The sequence below is a fragment of the Lupinus angustifolius genome, chromosome LG20, assembly GCF_001865875.1.
Source record: "Lupinus angustifolius cultivar Tanjil chromosome LG20, LupAngTanjil_v1.0, whole genome shotgun sequence".
NCBI classification, from domain to species: Eukaryota; Viridiplantae; Streptophyta; class Magnoliopsida; order Fabales; family Fabaceae; genus Lupinus; species Lupinus angustifolius.
The window spans coordinates 21,433,195-21,450,075 of record NC_032028.1 but is presented as its reverse complement, the minus strand read 5'-3'; the positions used below and the strand labels follow the sequence as shown (position 1 = coordinate 21,450,075).

Genomic DNA, 16,881 nt, shown 5'->3' with positions numbered 1-16,881 from the left:
TGATATGTTACTATTAGTGTTTCAAATTCCGGACTGAATCATTGTAGTGATTGCCGCTACCAAATTACACCGTAATTGCGATGTGAACTGATTCTTAGTGACACGACTGCAACATGTCGTCTGTGAAGCACGGATACAAATATGTATCCGATACGTCGACACGTATTTTTTTTTAAATATAGGATACTATACGTTCAGGGATACGGATCTAAAATAATAAAAAACACATAAAATATGATAAAATTGTAAGTATAAATCAAAATATCAAAAGTAAAAAATATAATGAAAATTGAAAATGATTGTCCTCCAAAACGAATCTATCTTATCATATCTTATTGAAAATGAATTTATCTTATCCTATTTTATTGAAAACGAATATTTATATCCTATATTTGACTGATAACGAATCCATATATCCTATATTTTATTGAAAACGAATCTGATATGTGTTTCGATATTTATTTTTTTAATTTTTGGATACTCTATGAATACGTATCCTTTGCGAATCCGAGCGTATCTGTGTCGGACACCAACACGTGAGGGTGTTTGATGAATTTGTGCTTCAGAGCATGCCGCAACACAACAATGTCGGACCGCATTTGAACCGCATCAGACCGTATGGATGTCAAAAATATGTTTTTACTCACAAAATAATTCACACCGCAACGGCCGCAATAACCACAGTAATCATAACCACACTTGCAACCCGAAGCGCAATTTACAACTATCATAGGTATCATGAGCAGCCTCTTCATGATTGTTGTTATCATGATCGACATTGGAATGAGTGGGTGAAGGTGGTGCCCTACTTTCCTATTTGGACCATTTAGACATATCTTAGTAGGAGCTTATGGTGTTGTTACATCTATCTCACTTGCATTTAACTCACATTAGTTACAAAAGTGGTTCACTTCACTCGTTACAAAAGTCTTCAATCAATCAAATGCAAGAATAAAGGAACAAATGTTCTTTAACTTGCTTTTTCTTTTTGTCAAATAGACTCAATTGCTTAGGATTAGTCAAGCCAAACTCTACTTCTTTTTAATGGTTTATTATTATATTCAATGTTATTCATTACACATGTATTTTAAGAGCATATTCTCTTTAAACCATTTAAAGTTGATCGTCCATATTTATTCCTCTAAAGTTCACTACATAAACTTGCTTGGAGATGAAGCAAACACTAATTTCTCAAACAAGCTTTCTAGCATCTAGATCCAAAAGGGTACCTATATATATTCCTTGTTTATCAAAAACTTCTTCTCAAAGAAAAACCATTTTTCTAAAGTTCTAGTTTTTCATACACTGTGTCAGCAATGGACAAGGTGCTAGGTGAACCTATGTGGGGAAAGAGTCTCAGACCCAAGACTAAGATAGTTTGCACTTTAGGGCCATCAAGTAGATCAGTAGAGATGCTAGAGAAGCTTTTGAAAGCAGGGATGAACGTGGCGCGCTTCAACTTTTCTCATGGTTCTCATTCTTATCATCAAGAGACACTTGATAATCTCAGAACTGCTATGAATAACACTGGCATTCTATGTGCTGTCATGTTGGACACAAAGGTTTGAAATTTTTAAGATTGTCCTAGTTTATGTTATCCTTACTTTCTAATCATGTTGTGTTGGTCATAGTTACTAGGTTAGCTCATTAACCTTGTGGACCATGTACTAAATTCGCTAAGATTTGTATAAACTTCGTCTTGAAGAAAGTTTTGTACTAAGGTGGTGCGCACAGAGATACTAGGTACACGATACTCATGTGGGTACATAAATTACTTTGGTATGCGGTTTGTCACTTTTTATATTAATTTTATCATATTTTCCTTAGGACGACTCCGGTAATTCACTACATAGTATATAGGGTAAATGAGAGAAATGCAAATATGGGATCATATCATAATGATTGAAGTAGTGCGATTCAACTTTTCTTTCCGGAGAGACTCTTGAATTGAAAGGACTTGATTCTATTGGTAATACTTATGTTAGTGTTTATTTGAGAATGATGAATGTGGAATATATGTTCAAAATATTACAGGGTCCAGAGATCAGAACAGGGTTTTTGAAAGATGGGAAACCCATACAAATCCATAGAGGACAAGAAATCACAATTTCAATTGATTATAGCATTAAAGGTGATGAGAACATGATCAGTATGAGCTACAAAAAACTAGCTCACCATTTGAACCCAGGGAGTAATGTTTTGTGTGCTGATGGGACAATTAGTTTCACTGTCCTGGAATGTGATACAGACAATGGTTCGGTACGGTGTCGATGCGAAAACTCTGCGGTTCTCGGTGAAAGAAAGAATGTTAACCTTCCTGGTGTTGTTGTTGATCTTCCAACCTTGACAGAGAAGGACAAAGAGGACATTATGGGGTGGGGGATTCCTAATAAGATCGACATGATTGCTCTCTCTTTCGTTTCGAAAAGGTTCAGACCTTATAGGAGTTAGAAACCTACTTGGGAAGCATGCACAAAGTATACTTCTCATGTCCAAGGTATCCTTATTATCAAATTTCTAACAAAAAAAAAATCAGATTTTTATCTATTTGAAGTTACAAGGTAGATCAGAATGTTACATTGATTACTTGTTTTTGCCAGGTTGAAAATCAAGAGGGCATCGCGAATTTTGATGAAATACTTGAAAACTCGGACGCATTTATGGTCGCAAGAGGCGACTTGGGAATGGAAATCCCAATCGAGAAGATATTTCTTGCGCAGAAAGTTATGATTCTCAAGTCAAATATACAAGGAAAGCCAGTGGTAACTGCTACCCAGATGTTGGAGTCCATGATCAAATCACCTCGGCCTACTCGTGCCGAAGCCACCGATGTTGCCAATGCAGTTCTTGATGGTACAGACTGTGTAATGCTTAGTGGAGAAACTGCTGCAGGAGCTTATCCAGATATTGCTGTTCAAACAATGGCTAGAATATGTGTTGAAGCAGAGAGTTCTATAAACTATGGAGAACTATTCAAAAGAAAAGTGGAAATAGCTCCAACTCCAATGAGTACATTAGAGAGTATGGCTTCTGCAGCAGTAAGAACAGCAAATTGTGTCAATGCTGCATTAATCTTAGTTCTAACTAGAGGCGGAACCACGGCGAAGTTGGTGTCGAAGTATAGGCCTAGCATGCCAATTTTGTCTGTGATAGTTCCGGAGATAAGCACAAATTATTTTGAATGGTCCTGCAGCGAGGATACCCCGGCAAGGCATAGTCTTATTTACCGCGGATTGATACCTGTTTTAAGCACAGGGCCATATGGAGCATCACAGATTGAATCTACCGAAGAAACCATAGAGTTCGCGCTTCGATATGCGAAGAACAATGAACTATGCAAGCCCGGAGATTGTGTTGTTGCATTGCATCGCGTTGAGACAAGTACTGTTATCAAGATATTGGATGTTAAGTGAAGACATGAGACTAGGACCAATGCCTTGTTTTCTTTCTCAATTTTGCATCTTCTATTTCCAAACCTTACGTTTTACTTCCATGCTTCATAGCCTCATGCATTTCTCGCTTCAATACTCGGTTCAGTTGTCGAACTGTTGAATTTGATATCACTTATTGGGAGATCTTCATTCATAAGTTAAATTGTTCTTCCATAAACGAAAGAATCATATAAGTGAATTTGACATCATATGTTGATCAAAATCTTAAGATATTAGGTTCATGGATTCATCCGTTTGTATGTTTTTCAACTCATCCACTTTTACACAACGTAGAACTTATTTTTCACACTTAGAATACCCAAGATATATATATATATATATATATATATATATTTATAAATGTTTAATCATATTACACATGCATGATTTGAAAAGGTTAAAGATACGATTTAGTATGTATATATTATAAGTGTTTTTACACATTTAACAAATCATTTATAATTCATATGTTAATTATTATTAACTCATAAATAAAAATAATAAAAATCAATAATAAATAATGTGCTAAACTTTACGGTGCATAAATTTTAAACTCTTCAATTATTTATGTTTAGAAAAAACCATCCTTTGACTAATATTATTTGTTTCTGTTCCGATGCAAACTAATATATTATTTTCTCTATCTATGTGCTTGAACAGTGACTTAGTCACCGCTTATATTAATTAATTAAACTCCATAGGAAAGTGATGGCATTCACGATGCAAAAATAAATGAAAACAAAAGAATACTTTCTTTTATTTGTTTTCGTACTATTCATTCCTTACCAATTACTCAATTAGACATTGGTTAAATAGTATAAGGAATCATCTAATATTTTTTGTATTAGAAGCAATCATATATTCTAAAGTAGATTAATTTTTTTTTATTAACTATAAGGTGAGAAGATATAATTGATTATACAAAAAAAGTATTATTTATTTTTTTCTTATTACCTATATTCATTGAAAAAAAAAAGTTATTTGTGAATTTAGAGGTTTAAGAAAATAATACAAACTTAATATTTATGCACATAATGTAATAACAGTCCTCATGTCAACTATAATACACGTCTTAACTATTATATTATTGATTCTCAAATCAAAATAATAGACACACTAATATTAAAAGTTAATATTAGTTTTTAATAAAGAGAGATAATTAATGGTTACCAAAGTGATAAATGGTATCATGTGATTTTATATATTTATTTATGAAAATCAGTTATATTAATTCATTAATTGGTTTGTATAACAATATTCTTTACTCATATATTGTTTCATTAATTCATATATTGTTTCTTAAAACTTATTAAAGAAAGGGGAATTCATTAATGATGAAAGTAAGCTGTTTTCATATTAAAAATTGCATTAACTACTTTTCATATTATTCTCATTTTTGTCTTTTTATAAGACATTTTATATTTTCAATAAGTAATTAGGTTTTCTATTCCTAATTTGACCAAATTAATGTACTGCTCAATTAAGATAGTGTGGTGTATGAGAATAAAGATTCTCTCCATTAACATAGAGATAAATAATTGATTTTCTTTATATTTTTAATAACAAAAGTGTTTTTCCATTAATGAAAATAATCTTTAATCATTATACATTGGAAGAGGAGTGGTGATGGAGTGAGATAATAAAATAATGTAAGACCCGTTAATATATCTTGAAAATGAAAACAAGAGAATTATAAATCTTAAAATACTTATTATAATCTTGGGAAACTTAATGTTAACTAGTCTTATCAAAACTGTATATATCAGTCATTTCAACTTATAAACTAGTGATGAATTGGTTCCTATATCAATATCGTACATCAACTATACTCATCACAATATATCATATCAATTGATTTTCATTTCAACTATACTTGTATCATTGAAAATTATAATTTTTATATGAAACTGACTTAATTTTTATCAAAGTGTTATAGCTAGGATCAAACACAATTATTATTTTTGTTTATACTTCTAAAATGTTGTCTATCACCAAGTCACATATTTTATTTTAACAAATGCTATAAATAGAAGTATTTATCACATTCTTTATAATTTTTCGAAGATTAATGTTAATATGATATATATAACTTTTTCAGTTTGCATTTTAATTAGTGAACTACTAATTGGACAATTGTATCATCATACAAGTACAAAAATGCAATCCACATCTTAGTCATATTTTCTATAAAAATATAATGGTTTAGATCTACTAAGTACTAACTAGTTCAAATCATGTGAACTATTAGATTGTCATACGATGAATGACTAAGGTGTGAAGTGAGTTTTTTTAACTTACTCCTGGAGTAAGCGAGTCCCTCTCTTTTTTTGGTACTACAAATGATATTCTCACCTTTTTGGGTAAGGAACTAATCCATTTTGGAGTTTATGACTGCCTCTTCCAATAAGTGTTGCTATCAGGAATCGAACTTTTGACCTTAGGAATCGAATGAGATCTTATTATTTCATTGCAACCAAACATGCCATATTATCGTATACATGATTAGGATTAAGTTATTGACAACGAGTTTAAGATATTTACGGAGATCGTTAAAACTTCAATGTTTCTATTGGCCAATCTCGACCCTTATGGTAAGCTATGAGGGATATAATAAAAGAATCCATGTTTGTGTGATTTTATTATTTCGTGTTCATTTTCTTGATGCTTATTTGCTGAATATATGTTTTGATTTTTTTGTATTATCAATGATATTTTCTTATCTTTTTTAGATTTTGGGTAAGAAACTAATTTATTTAGGGGTTTGTCACTATTTGACATGTTTTAAAGATTGAATGAAAATGTGCTAATCTTTTCTATTAAGGTTTTTAAATAAATAAGTTTATGATAATAAGAAACGTTCATTTTATTTCACTCTAGCACTAACAAAACATCCTATGAATGTATGTATTTTTTTGAGACAATGTTATAGAGGTTAGTACAAGTATTAATCATTTCTTGTTTTTTATAATGTCCATTACTTGTTTAAATATGTAAAATTAACGATATAATTTTGGTTTTGCATTAAAAAAACTAATATGAAATCGTTCAAACTTCGATATTATTACTTTAAAAACTTCATTTTTATTATTATATTGTACAATTGTGACCCTATGGTAGGCCATAAGGGCAATGAACAGATCATTGATGAAAGAGGCAATGCACTTGTTTTGTGCTCATTTACTTAATAATATGTTGTTGGAATGATTTAGACACTGAATATAAATGTACTATATTTTTATTGTTTTTTTTATAAAGAAAGGTTTTGATAATAAGAAAGGAAAAAGATATATCATCATAATAAATTCTCTTACTCATAAAAAAACAATATATATCAAAAAAATAATATTTTATTTAATAATAATTGATTTATAAATGAATATTTCACATTCTTATAGGTCGGAGGATTTTTAGAAGGATTTAATAAAAAATATAAATTACTCCATAAGAAATAGTCATTTTACAGTAAGATAAATCCTCATTTTTATTTCCAGCCTGAAAAAGAAGAAGAACATTTATTTACAGCCTTACTATTGTACGTAAAAGAAGTTTAGAATGATATCATTGAGGTTAGTACAAACATTAATTGTTTTTAATGTTATTTATTGATGTTTTTTTCCAATATCCATTGCATGCTTAAAACAGGTTTAAATGAAGAACAAGTTAGTGTTTTCTGTTTTAACTTAAATATTTCTTAAAAATAATAAAAGTAACATACCATCTTGTTTTTATTTTTCAGTACTTTTGTGTCTAGTATTAGTGATGATTCCTAAAAAAGAATGTACTTTTGTTTTTTCCTAGTATCATACAAATTGTCAACTAGTAGAAGACTAATTCAATGTAATTAATATCATAAGATAGGTTAGACTTTTTGTATGGTGGTATATAATGATTTAGTAAACCATATATAAGTTAAGTTATATATTTTTGTGATAAATTTATAAATATAAATATTATTATTTATAGTATATAACTCAATTGTCGAAGTGATTATTGACCATATTAGAAATAATTATGAGATTCAAGATTTGAACCATTAATATGCCATTTTAAAAAATATGAAATTATTTTCATGGGCAATATTTACAATACCAAATATATTTCACGAATTTAATTACATATTCAATATATTTGTCTTATTATAGTAATATAAGGATTGAATCACCGATTGAAATCGCACAATATTTACAATACCAAATATTTTGTGATATAATGATAACATAAATGAACATTAAAGCATTATTTTTTTAGAACCAAGGAATGTCTTCATATGAGCACATTTTTTAACTTGACTATTAAACTTTTAACTTAAATATATATTTTTCAACCAATTATAGTAAATTACACATAGAATGATAATTTTTTAGGACAACAAATGTACTCTTTCCTCAAGACCACATCTTATATCCAACAACTTATGTCACTCTATGTTTCACTTCTTGTTTTTGGCGAGAAAAATACTTAATTATTAAACTTTTAACCGAGAAAAATATGAATTGGCAAATGTTGGAGGACATTATTGTCCAAGCAAGGATATTTAAATTTGATTTGAAAAAAACATGGGTAAGTATAGGCAAAGAAAGAAGTGGATAGCGGTGGAATTTGAAAGAAAGAATTTTGAAAATGAAAGTGAATTAAATTCACAATAACTCATTCATTCTCAAGATTGAAGAAGAAAGATACTACATTCCAAACATGTAATGCCAAATCCAGACATTAACCCTTAAAATCCTCTCCAAATTTGAAATCTCACATTCACATAATTCAAAATCTCTCTCTCTCTCTCTCTCTATATATATATATACTTTCTAGTAGTTGTGTACATTTCTTCATAGCGTTAAGATCTTCATTTTTACTTCTTATAAAGGTTGGTTTTTGACTCTGTTCTGTTTGATTTATTAGTAAAAGACCCATTTTTTATTTGTTCTTGAGAAAAATGAAATTGTGAATGCTTGTTTTTATTTTTGTTTTTTTACTTTGATGTTGAGAAAATAAACTCACCTTGTTCTACCCCTTTGGGTGAATGGGTAAAAAAGATTATGTTTTTCGTTTAATTTGTGAAAACTCAAGGGAGTGGTTTTATAACTGATGTAATTTTAAACAGCCCCATTTGAAGGATTTAGTCATTTCTTCGTTTTTTGTTTAGAAAAGTTATGAACTTTAACTCCAAATTGTAGAATCAGTTAATATTAGTCATTGCTTTTGTTTTATGCTAAGTAAAGTTATGAACTTTAGCTCAAAGTGGTTGAATCAGTTAATAGGGGGAAGGTTTTCTGCAATAGAATACCCAAAATGAGATATTTTATATAATGCAATATAATTGTTCATAGCACTTTATATTTCACTTTTGTTTTGTTATTGTTATTGTTATTGTTGTTTCATCTTAGGGTTGTTTTGGTTTCAGTTCAATAATGGTGAGAAGAGCTCTCAGTCCAATGCTGCGGCGCGAGCTTGAAAATCTTGACAAAGATGCAGATAGTCGCAAATCTGCAATGAGAGCATTGAAGTCATATGTGAAAGATTTGGACTTTAAGACAATTCCTATATTTCTTGCTCAAGTTTCGGAGACCAAGGACACTGGTTCGTTGTCCGGAGAATTCACGATTTCACTCTACGAAGTTCTTGCCCGGGTTCATGGTGTCAAGATTGTTCCCATGATAAACAGTATCACACAGTCCATAGTTCAGACCTTAGCTTCAAGTGCAGGGTCTTTCCCTCTTCAGCAGGCTTGCTCAAAGGTGATTCCGGCTATTGCAAGATATGGAATTGATCCTACAATGCCAGAAGAGAAGAAGAGACATATAATTCATTCACTTTGTAAACCTCTTTCGGATTCTCTCTCGAGTTCTCAGGAGTGTTTGTCTTCCGGAGCAGCCCTTTGCTTGAAGGCTCTTGTGGATTCGGATAATTGGCGATTCGCTTCAGACGAAATGGTAAACAAGGTTTGCCAGAATGTTGCTGTGGCATTAGAAGGAAAGTCCACTCAGACCAATTCACACATGGGATTGGTTATGGCACTATCGAAGCGCAATCCTTTGATTGTTGAAGCCTATGCAAGATTGTTCATACAATCTGGATTGCGAATGCTTAATGCTGAGCTTTTGGATGGAAATTCGCAGAAGCGATTTGCAGCTATTCAGATGGTGAATTTCTTGATGAAATGTTTAGATCCCAGGAGCATTTTCTCCGAAGTCGAGCTGGTAATTGAAGAGATGAAGAAGTGCGAGTCTGACAAAATGGCATATGTCAAAGGTGCTGCTTTCGAAGCTTTGCAAACGGCTATGAAAGTTGTAATTGACAAAAAATCTAGATATGTAAAGAGTCCTGCTTCAGTGACAGGGTCCAATTTCAGCAGAAGAGACTATATGGAAGGTGACAGTTTTTCTGGTGATGGAGGCTATTCTCCTTCATCTATTTCACCCGAATCGCAGACCTTGGACTATTTCCCTGGAGACGAATCTATTGTCGGGTCTCCCGTTTCAACAAATCAGCCTTCGCTGAACTCAAACTACGAGCGAAGGAGTGTGAATAGGAAGTTATGGAGTCAAGAAAATGGAGGAGTTGATCTTTCTCTCAAGGACGGTTTGTTTTCTGAGGCAGGGCAGAGAATTGGCTTGTTTGAACACTCTGAGGATCATGAGCTTTCTAATGGAGGCGGTGGACTTACAGAAGAATTTTCCGGTTTCATGCTCGGAAATCAATCGAATAGAGTATCCGGAAGTGCCACCACAAGCCCCCTAGTAAGTCTCTTATTCTGTCAATGAAGTTGCATCTGCTATGAGGAGTCCTTTTACATATCTCTGTCAATACAGTATTTTTCAAGGAAGTAAGGTTAATGGAAAAAAGAATATATTTGATAATGAAGATTCTTTTGTAGCCATGATTACTTCAAATAACCCTTTTTCTAGAACATACATTTTTTAATTTTGATTATGATATATGATATTCTGTGTCATTCATTTAAATATTTATATACCCTGCATTTACTTAGTTTAAGAATTTTAATGCACCATTGGTTAAAGAGCAAGTCCATGATTGAATGCAACATAACTTGGCATATGCATATATTGGTACAAGCTCTACATGAACTTATTTTTGGTGGACCATTAAAGGCGTCGGATACCGATTTTAGGATAGTACATCAAGTCAAATTCTGTGCCTTTTTATGTTATTTGAAACTTAATGATTTCCTAAGCTGTCATGTTTTCACAAGTTCTTGTTTTGTTCTAAAGAGATAACATTTGTGTCTTGTGATTTGTACTCAGAGATCACACACACGGGTTACTGTTGACAGCAATAAAATCTTTCAGACCCCTAGGAAGCTCATCAACTATCTTCAAGACCTAGATGATGTGAATTCAGAAAGCTCTGAGAAACAGAATAGAAGGATCAGGAGTCTATCATCGGGCGATATTGAGTGGAGTCCGACACCTAATTCTGCATATAACCAGAATGATTTTGCAGATCATGTAAACTACGATGACGATGAAGATAACGAAAGCTTATATGCTGATGTGCCATTTGAAGGCGGATCAGAGTTTGTCTCATCAACAGATGACCTTCCTGGTGATGTTGATATGCAGATGATTGCTGAGGTTGTTCCCGAAAATCGACTTCAAAAGACTAAGCGCAAATTGTTTTGTGGCCTTTCTTTTGTTCTTGTTGCAATCGCTACTCCCTTATTTTGGATCAACAGCCAGGAAGAAGGTCATTATCTTGTGCCAACATAATGTCCTAATTCTAGTGTACAACCTGAGAATTAAGAGCATTCTAGGTACTTTCTTGTGAAACTATTAGGTTAATTCCAACTAATGTTGAGAAGTTCAGTTTAGAAGTAAAAGATCAAGAACATTCAGTAATTTTATTGTTCTATTAGTTTTTCATGTAAAGAGTCTCCAAGACCTTGTTGAATTCTACTTTTCTGGTGGAGTTGAAACATGAATGCCAAATTTGGAATTGGATGTATCATTTTATTGTGTTCCATCAAATATAAGGTAGATGTTATTATATTTATCTTGATGTTATATCTGAACTCTAAAGTTACATGGTTTTTTGAATTTATATCTCATTGATTAAATGGCTTTTAAGATTTAGCATGTTAAATTTGCTTCTTGGTTATGGTACTAGGTGGTTAAGTATCTTAATAACTATGTTTAGTGGATTATAATGAAAGAATAATACCCAAGGTGTAGCCAAGGCAAGATGTGTAGGTCAAAGTTGGCCTAGGCAGGGCCAGTCCATGCCAGATGTCGTGCCAAATACCAGGATGTCGTGCTAGATATCGTGCTAGATATCGTGCCTGGATCAAGCACATCAGACGCACTAGGTTCACCAAGTGCCAAGACCAGTGCCAAACTGATGCACCAGTGACATAGCAAAGGCAAGTGCCAAACTCGCGCACCAAGACCAAGCCATGGCCCATGCTAAATCATGAAGGCATTTTTTTGGAAGAATCAACCTTGTAGCAAAGCACTCTTTTTGTATGAGATTTTATGTTAATATCTTTTAAGAGTTAGTTATGGTAGTTACAAGTTAGTTCTTTTCTTTTGCTTGCTTTACAAGCTACCTTTGTAAGGATGCGATTTAGTGGTTACTAATCAATGAAAATCATAATGTTTTCTTCTCTCAATGCCTTGATTTACAATAGATTAAGTTCGATTAACCTCATCAAAGGCATGTTACAACATAAAAGTTGAAGTAATTGTACAATGGTGAAAGATCAAGAAAAGAATAAGGTTGGCAAAGGAGAAGCGAACGTGGAGGAGGTCGACAACAAGGGGGAGCACAAGAACAAGACAATAGTTGTAGGAAGATAGATCGTTTTGTCAGAGACTGCCAATTCATAAAGGCTAAAGGAAAAACAGTAATCTTTAGTTACAAGAATGAAAGTGTCATAGAAATAACATCAAATTGAAATTTCTTTATTAAAATTATAAACAATAAAAGAAAGTTGACATTTATTACAAAAATGTTGACATTTATTACAAAAAATTGGGTAATGACAAACAAAATGAAAGTTAAAGGTGGATTTTATTATACTTCCATATTTTATTGGACGAAACATGTCCGAGAATATAACTTCGGAACATGTGATCTTCTTTCGTGTCGAATATCAGCCACAATAACTTAGGCCTCCCAACCCCTAAGGACAGTAGCCTTTGCCACACGGTTAACAGCAAGGGTGAAAGCTCCCATACGTAGATCACAATCATGGGTTTTACACATTTCTTTCACATCTTTGAAACCTTTTGTCATGTATGTTTTTAACTCATTGTTCACCTTCTCTTCATCCCACATGAATCCTTGTATATTCTGCTTATAACAAGATCAACCATATGAAGATGATTAAGTTAAGTGTAATATAAACCTTTTCACATGTTGTAGAGTTTTGTTAATAGAAAAAGACATGAAAAGGTGATATTTTGGTTTCTTAAATCATTTTTTCAATTTGGTCCCTTGACTTTTTCTTTTACTCATTTGAGTCTTCTAACTTTGTTTTTATTATTATATTAGTTTACCTATTAAATTTTTTATGACATGTCTCTTTTTTGTTTATCTAATTTTGTTACATGTTTCTTTTCAATCATGCTATATTAATAAAAAGAATAATTATCCATTTTAATCTTTCATGTTTTTCGATTTTACCAGTTTGGTCCTTCAAAATTTGGAAAAATTCAAAATGGTCTCCAAAATTTCAAATATGAGTCAAATTAGTCATTTTTGAATCAAATTAGTCATTTTTAAATCAAATTAGTCTATACCAAGTGTTTTAAAACATGCTAAAAATGACTAATTTGACTCATATTTAAAAATTTTGTGAATAATTTTGAGTTTTTCAATTTTGAAGGGACTAAACTGATAAGATAAAAAAAACATAAGAAACTAAAATGAGTAATTACGCTAATAAAAAACTATATAAGAGACTAATGTGAGAGCAGAAACAAAGTTAGACGATTGAGTTAAGGAAAAACAAAAATCATTACCAAATTGAAGGACAAAATATTTGTTTTTTTACAACAAAAAATATCAATTTAAAAATTATTATATTAAGGCATGTAGTGAATTAAGTTACCTGCACCCACTCAAAGTAACTAACTGTAACTCCTCCTGAATTTGCAAATATATCTGGGAGGATCACAACCCCTTTCTTTTTCAAAATCTGCAAATTTTAGAGTTATAATTATCAACAATGCATTTCTTCTTATTTTTCTTCCATTAATTTCTTGATGTTGTGAAAGTGAAAGAAATAAAATATACAAATTAACCTCATCAGCTTCTGGGTCAGTTGGGTGATTAGCTGCTTCAACTATAAATTTGGCTTTGATATCATTTGCATTTTCCCTTCAACCATATAAAAATGTTGGAAAAAAAAAGGTTATACTAAATGTTCATTATACTTCACCTTTATAAATTAAAACATTTATAAAGTTATCAATATTATGATATAGTATTATGATGTTGTTCGATCTATGTAGTTCATTCCGTTTTTGTTGTAATAAAAAACACACCTATTGATGACTCCACCGAGAGCTGCGGGGATAAGAACATCACATTCTTCGCTGAATATTGAATTTGGGTCAATTGCGTCACCACCATGGAATCCTTTTACACCTTTGTGCTCTTTTGAATGGTTGATTAGGCTTGGAATATCAAGACCTTTGTTATTTTTTATGGCTCCTGTTATGTCACTAACAGCAACAATTTTCCCACCTTTTTCACTTATTAATTGGGCAGCCCAAGATCCAACATTTCCAAAACCCTGAAGAAATTACACAAAATGGTAACATGAGTTTGTCTCAAATTCATCACATACTAAGGTTTGGACCTCTGAATCATGGATTCGTTGAATATCCTTATGTGTTAGTCTCAAATATGTATTCGACATGGATGCGCTCAGATTTGTGAATGATACATATTTCTAGAGTATCTAAGAATTAAAAAAAATAAAGATAAAAATATGTATCTGATACGTTTTCAACAAAAAATAGGATAAGATAGGATAGTTGTTACCAATTTAATGAATTATTCTACTATATTTTCTAGTTTTGGTACTTGGAATTGTGGAGGACAATGATTTACGATTTCCATTATATTTTCTACTTTAGATATTTTTATTTACACTTATAATTTTATCATATTTTATGTATTTTTTACTATTGATATGTGCATCAATCAACGTATCATATCCTATATTTTTGAAAAAATGTATGTCAACATATCAGATATGTACCGTATCCAACACATATATTCATATCCGTGCTTCATAAGTTTGTACTTGCAGTAGTCAACATAACTAAAATATTGTTACAACCATATCTAAAATATGATTCATAATTTAAATAGAGATCAATTAGAATAATATTCAGGCAAATATATAAAAAACAACCTACAAAATATAAGGATGTGAAATTTTTTTCATTTAACTATAATTATACGATATTTTTATCTTTTATTACAAGTATAATAAAAACAAAAACTTGTCTTTCTGTTACGAGAAACTATCCTGATTCGAATAAGATTTACCTGTATGACAAACCGTTGTCCTGATATACTCTTTCCATGCTCATTAAGCAAAGTCTCAGTTGCAAAGAGGACTCCTCTTCCAGTAGCTGCATCTCTACCTAGAGATCCACCAAGTTCCTAGTTTGAAAAAATATATATATAAAAGAGTAATGAGAAAATGTTTATTAACCAATGTTTTTTTATTGGTACATTTACTAAATTAATTTACTTACTATAGGTTTCCCAGTCACTACTGCTGGTGAATGGCCATGAAATTTGGAATATTCATCTAGTATCCATGCCATAGTCTACAACATTCATAGCATCAGACCGAATCAAATTAAAAAATGATACAAAAGAATCACACCGCAATGCAATGATTGCAGTCCACATCGAAATGGCTGCAACGATTATAATCATGATCGGTACCGCAATTTAAAATACGGACTATAATATAATTTGAAGAAGGTGCAGGTGGAGCTAACCTGTGGTCCAGTTCCCATATCAGGTGCAGGTACATCAATTTGGACTCCAATAAGATCATGAATTTTTTGTGTAAAAACTCTAGTAAGCCTTTCTAACTCAGAATTACTTAGTTCTGATGGGTCACACCCTATCCCTCCTTTTGCACCACCATAAGGTATATTTGCTACAGCTGTTTTCCATGTCATTAGTTGTGCCAAAGCATTCACTTCATCTGTATTAACCTATTTAATCAAATATAGAATTCAGAACATAAAGCACACATAATAATACTGAGAACATCTCAAATAAAAATTTCATTCTTATTTGGATCCTACATTATCTACTTTTCCTTTATAATAGCAAAAATCATTATTATTCTTATTTAGGTCTTACAACATCTATCTTCCTTTCCTCCTCACTTTCCTTTGGCTAAGAACAACCGAGAATTGTTATTATTTAACATCAAAAAATAAGAACAACACAATGAAAAATAGAGTAAGAATGTTCTTATTTCATTAAGAACAACCACCATGGTTGCTCTCGCACACCAAAATATATATAATAGGTAAGAAAACAAAGTTAAGATAGTCTTTAAGAATTTTTTTTTACTAAAATCACACCATAATTTGATTATGTTTATCTCCATGTTATACAAATTTGAAGGGATAAAACCAAAACCTTAGTATTGATAAGATGATAAAATATCTAACTTTTAAGAGCCTAATATACTGGTCCACCCATTTATCCGATATCTATTATGTGCCGTAAACTATAATTGTGATTTGTTAGAATTTAGAATATAAATAACCTCGGGATGGTATCTGATCCCTCCTTTCATAGGGCCTCTAGAATTATCATGCTGAATCCTGAATCCAACATAAGTTGCCAAGGTGCCATCATCTTTAGGTATGGAACATTCAACCTGCATTATTTTCATTGAACAATCTTTGAACTTTATGAACCAAACTAGGGAAAATAAGAGTAATTTGTAGGAAAAAAATACATGGTAATACAAATTATCTTTAAGGTTATACTTACCTTAATTTCTCTGAATGGAATAAGCAAACTTTTCTCAAGCTTGGAATCCAATTTCAGAATCCTAGAGGCTAACTTAAAGTTTCTATTGGTGGCTGCTAATGCATTCATTGTTACTCTTTTAGAAGTTGAATAACCAAGAAAAATTTAATATTTTAGAAAGAGATATAGAAGATGTGGAAAATAGATATTGCATTATTGATATGATTAGGTGTGTGTATATATATATATATATATAGGTATCATGTGGAAGAAAAAGAGAAAATGATTTGTGGGAAGAAATAGATGAAGTAATTGTCAATGACAATATTATTAGTAAAAGTTTGGTAGATGTAGGAGAATCAACATGGATAAGTACAAACAATATGAAACATCATGTGGATCAAAGTCAGCAATTAATATAGAAACATTATGATGACATGAATAATATATATATATATATATATATATA

At 31.5% G+C, this 16,881-nt stretch overlaps 2 protein-coding genes and 1 pseudogene across 3 annotated transcripts; 2 read left to right on the top strand and 1 right to left on the bottom strand.

Annotated features, from left to right (window-relative positions):
- Positions 1,210 to 3,497, top strand: LOC109335227 (annotated as a pseudogene).
- Positions 8,250 to 11,429, top strand: LOC109336375. Of its 2 annotated transcripts, none has more exons than XM_019572930.1 (3): positions 8,250 to 8,295; positions 8,833 to 10,168; positions 10,694 to 11,429. In XM_019572930.1, the coding sequence occupies exons 2-3, from the start codon at positions 8,840 to 8,842 to the stop codon at positions 11,156 to 11,158; spliced, it is 1,794 nt and encodes a 597-aa protein (XP_019428475.1). In that variant the 5' UTR covers positions 8,250 to 8,295; positions 8,833 to 8,839; the 3' UTR covers positions 11,159 to 11,429. The 2 variants fall into 2 exon arrangements, with proteins under 2 accessions (XP_019428475.1, XP_019428474.1); XM_019572929.1 differs by having other exon boundaries at positions 8,259 to 8,295; positions 8,816 to 10,168.
- On the bottom strand, positions 12,548 to 16,614 carry LOC109336376 (glutamate dehydrogenase 1-like). Its single transcript, XM_019572931.1, has 9 exons — positions 16,434 to 16,614; positions 16,204 to 16,317; positions 15,416 to 15,637; positions 15,164 to 15,238; positions 14,952 to 15,068; positions 13,937 to 14,187; positions 13,694 to 13,769; positions 13,501 to 13,587; positions 12,548 to 12,740 (listed from the first exon to the last, which is right to left on the bottom strand). Exons 1-9 carry the CDS (start codon positions 16,539 to 16,541, stop codon positions 12,555 to 12,557), a joined length of 1,236 nt encoding a protein of 411 aa, XP_019428476.1. The 5' UTR covers positions 16,542 to 16,614; the 3' UTR covers positions 12,548 to 12,554.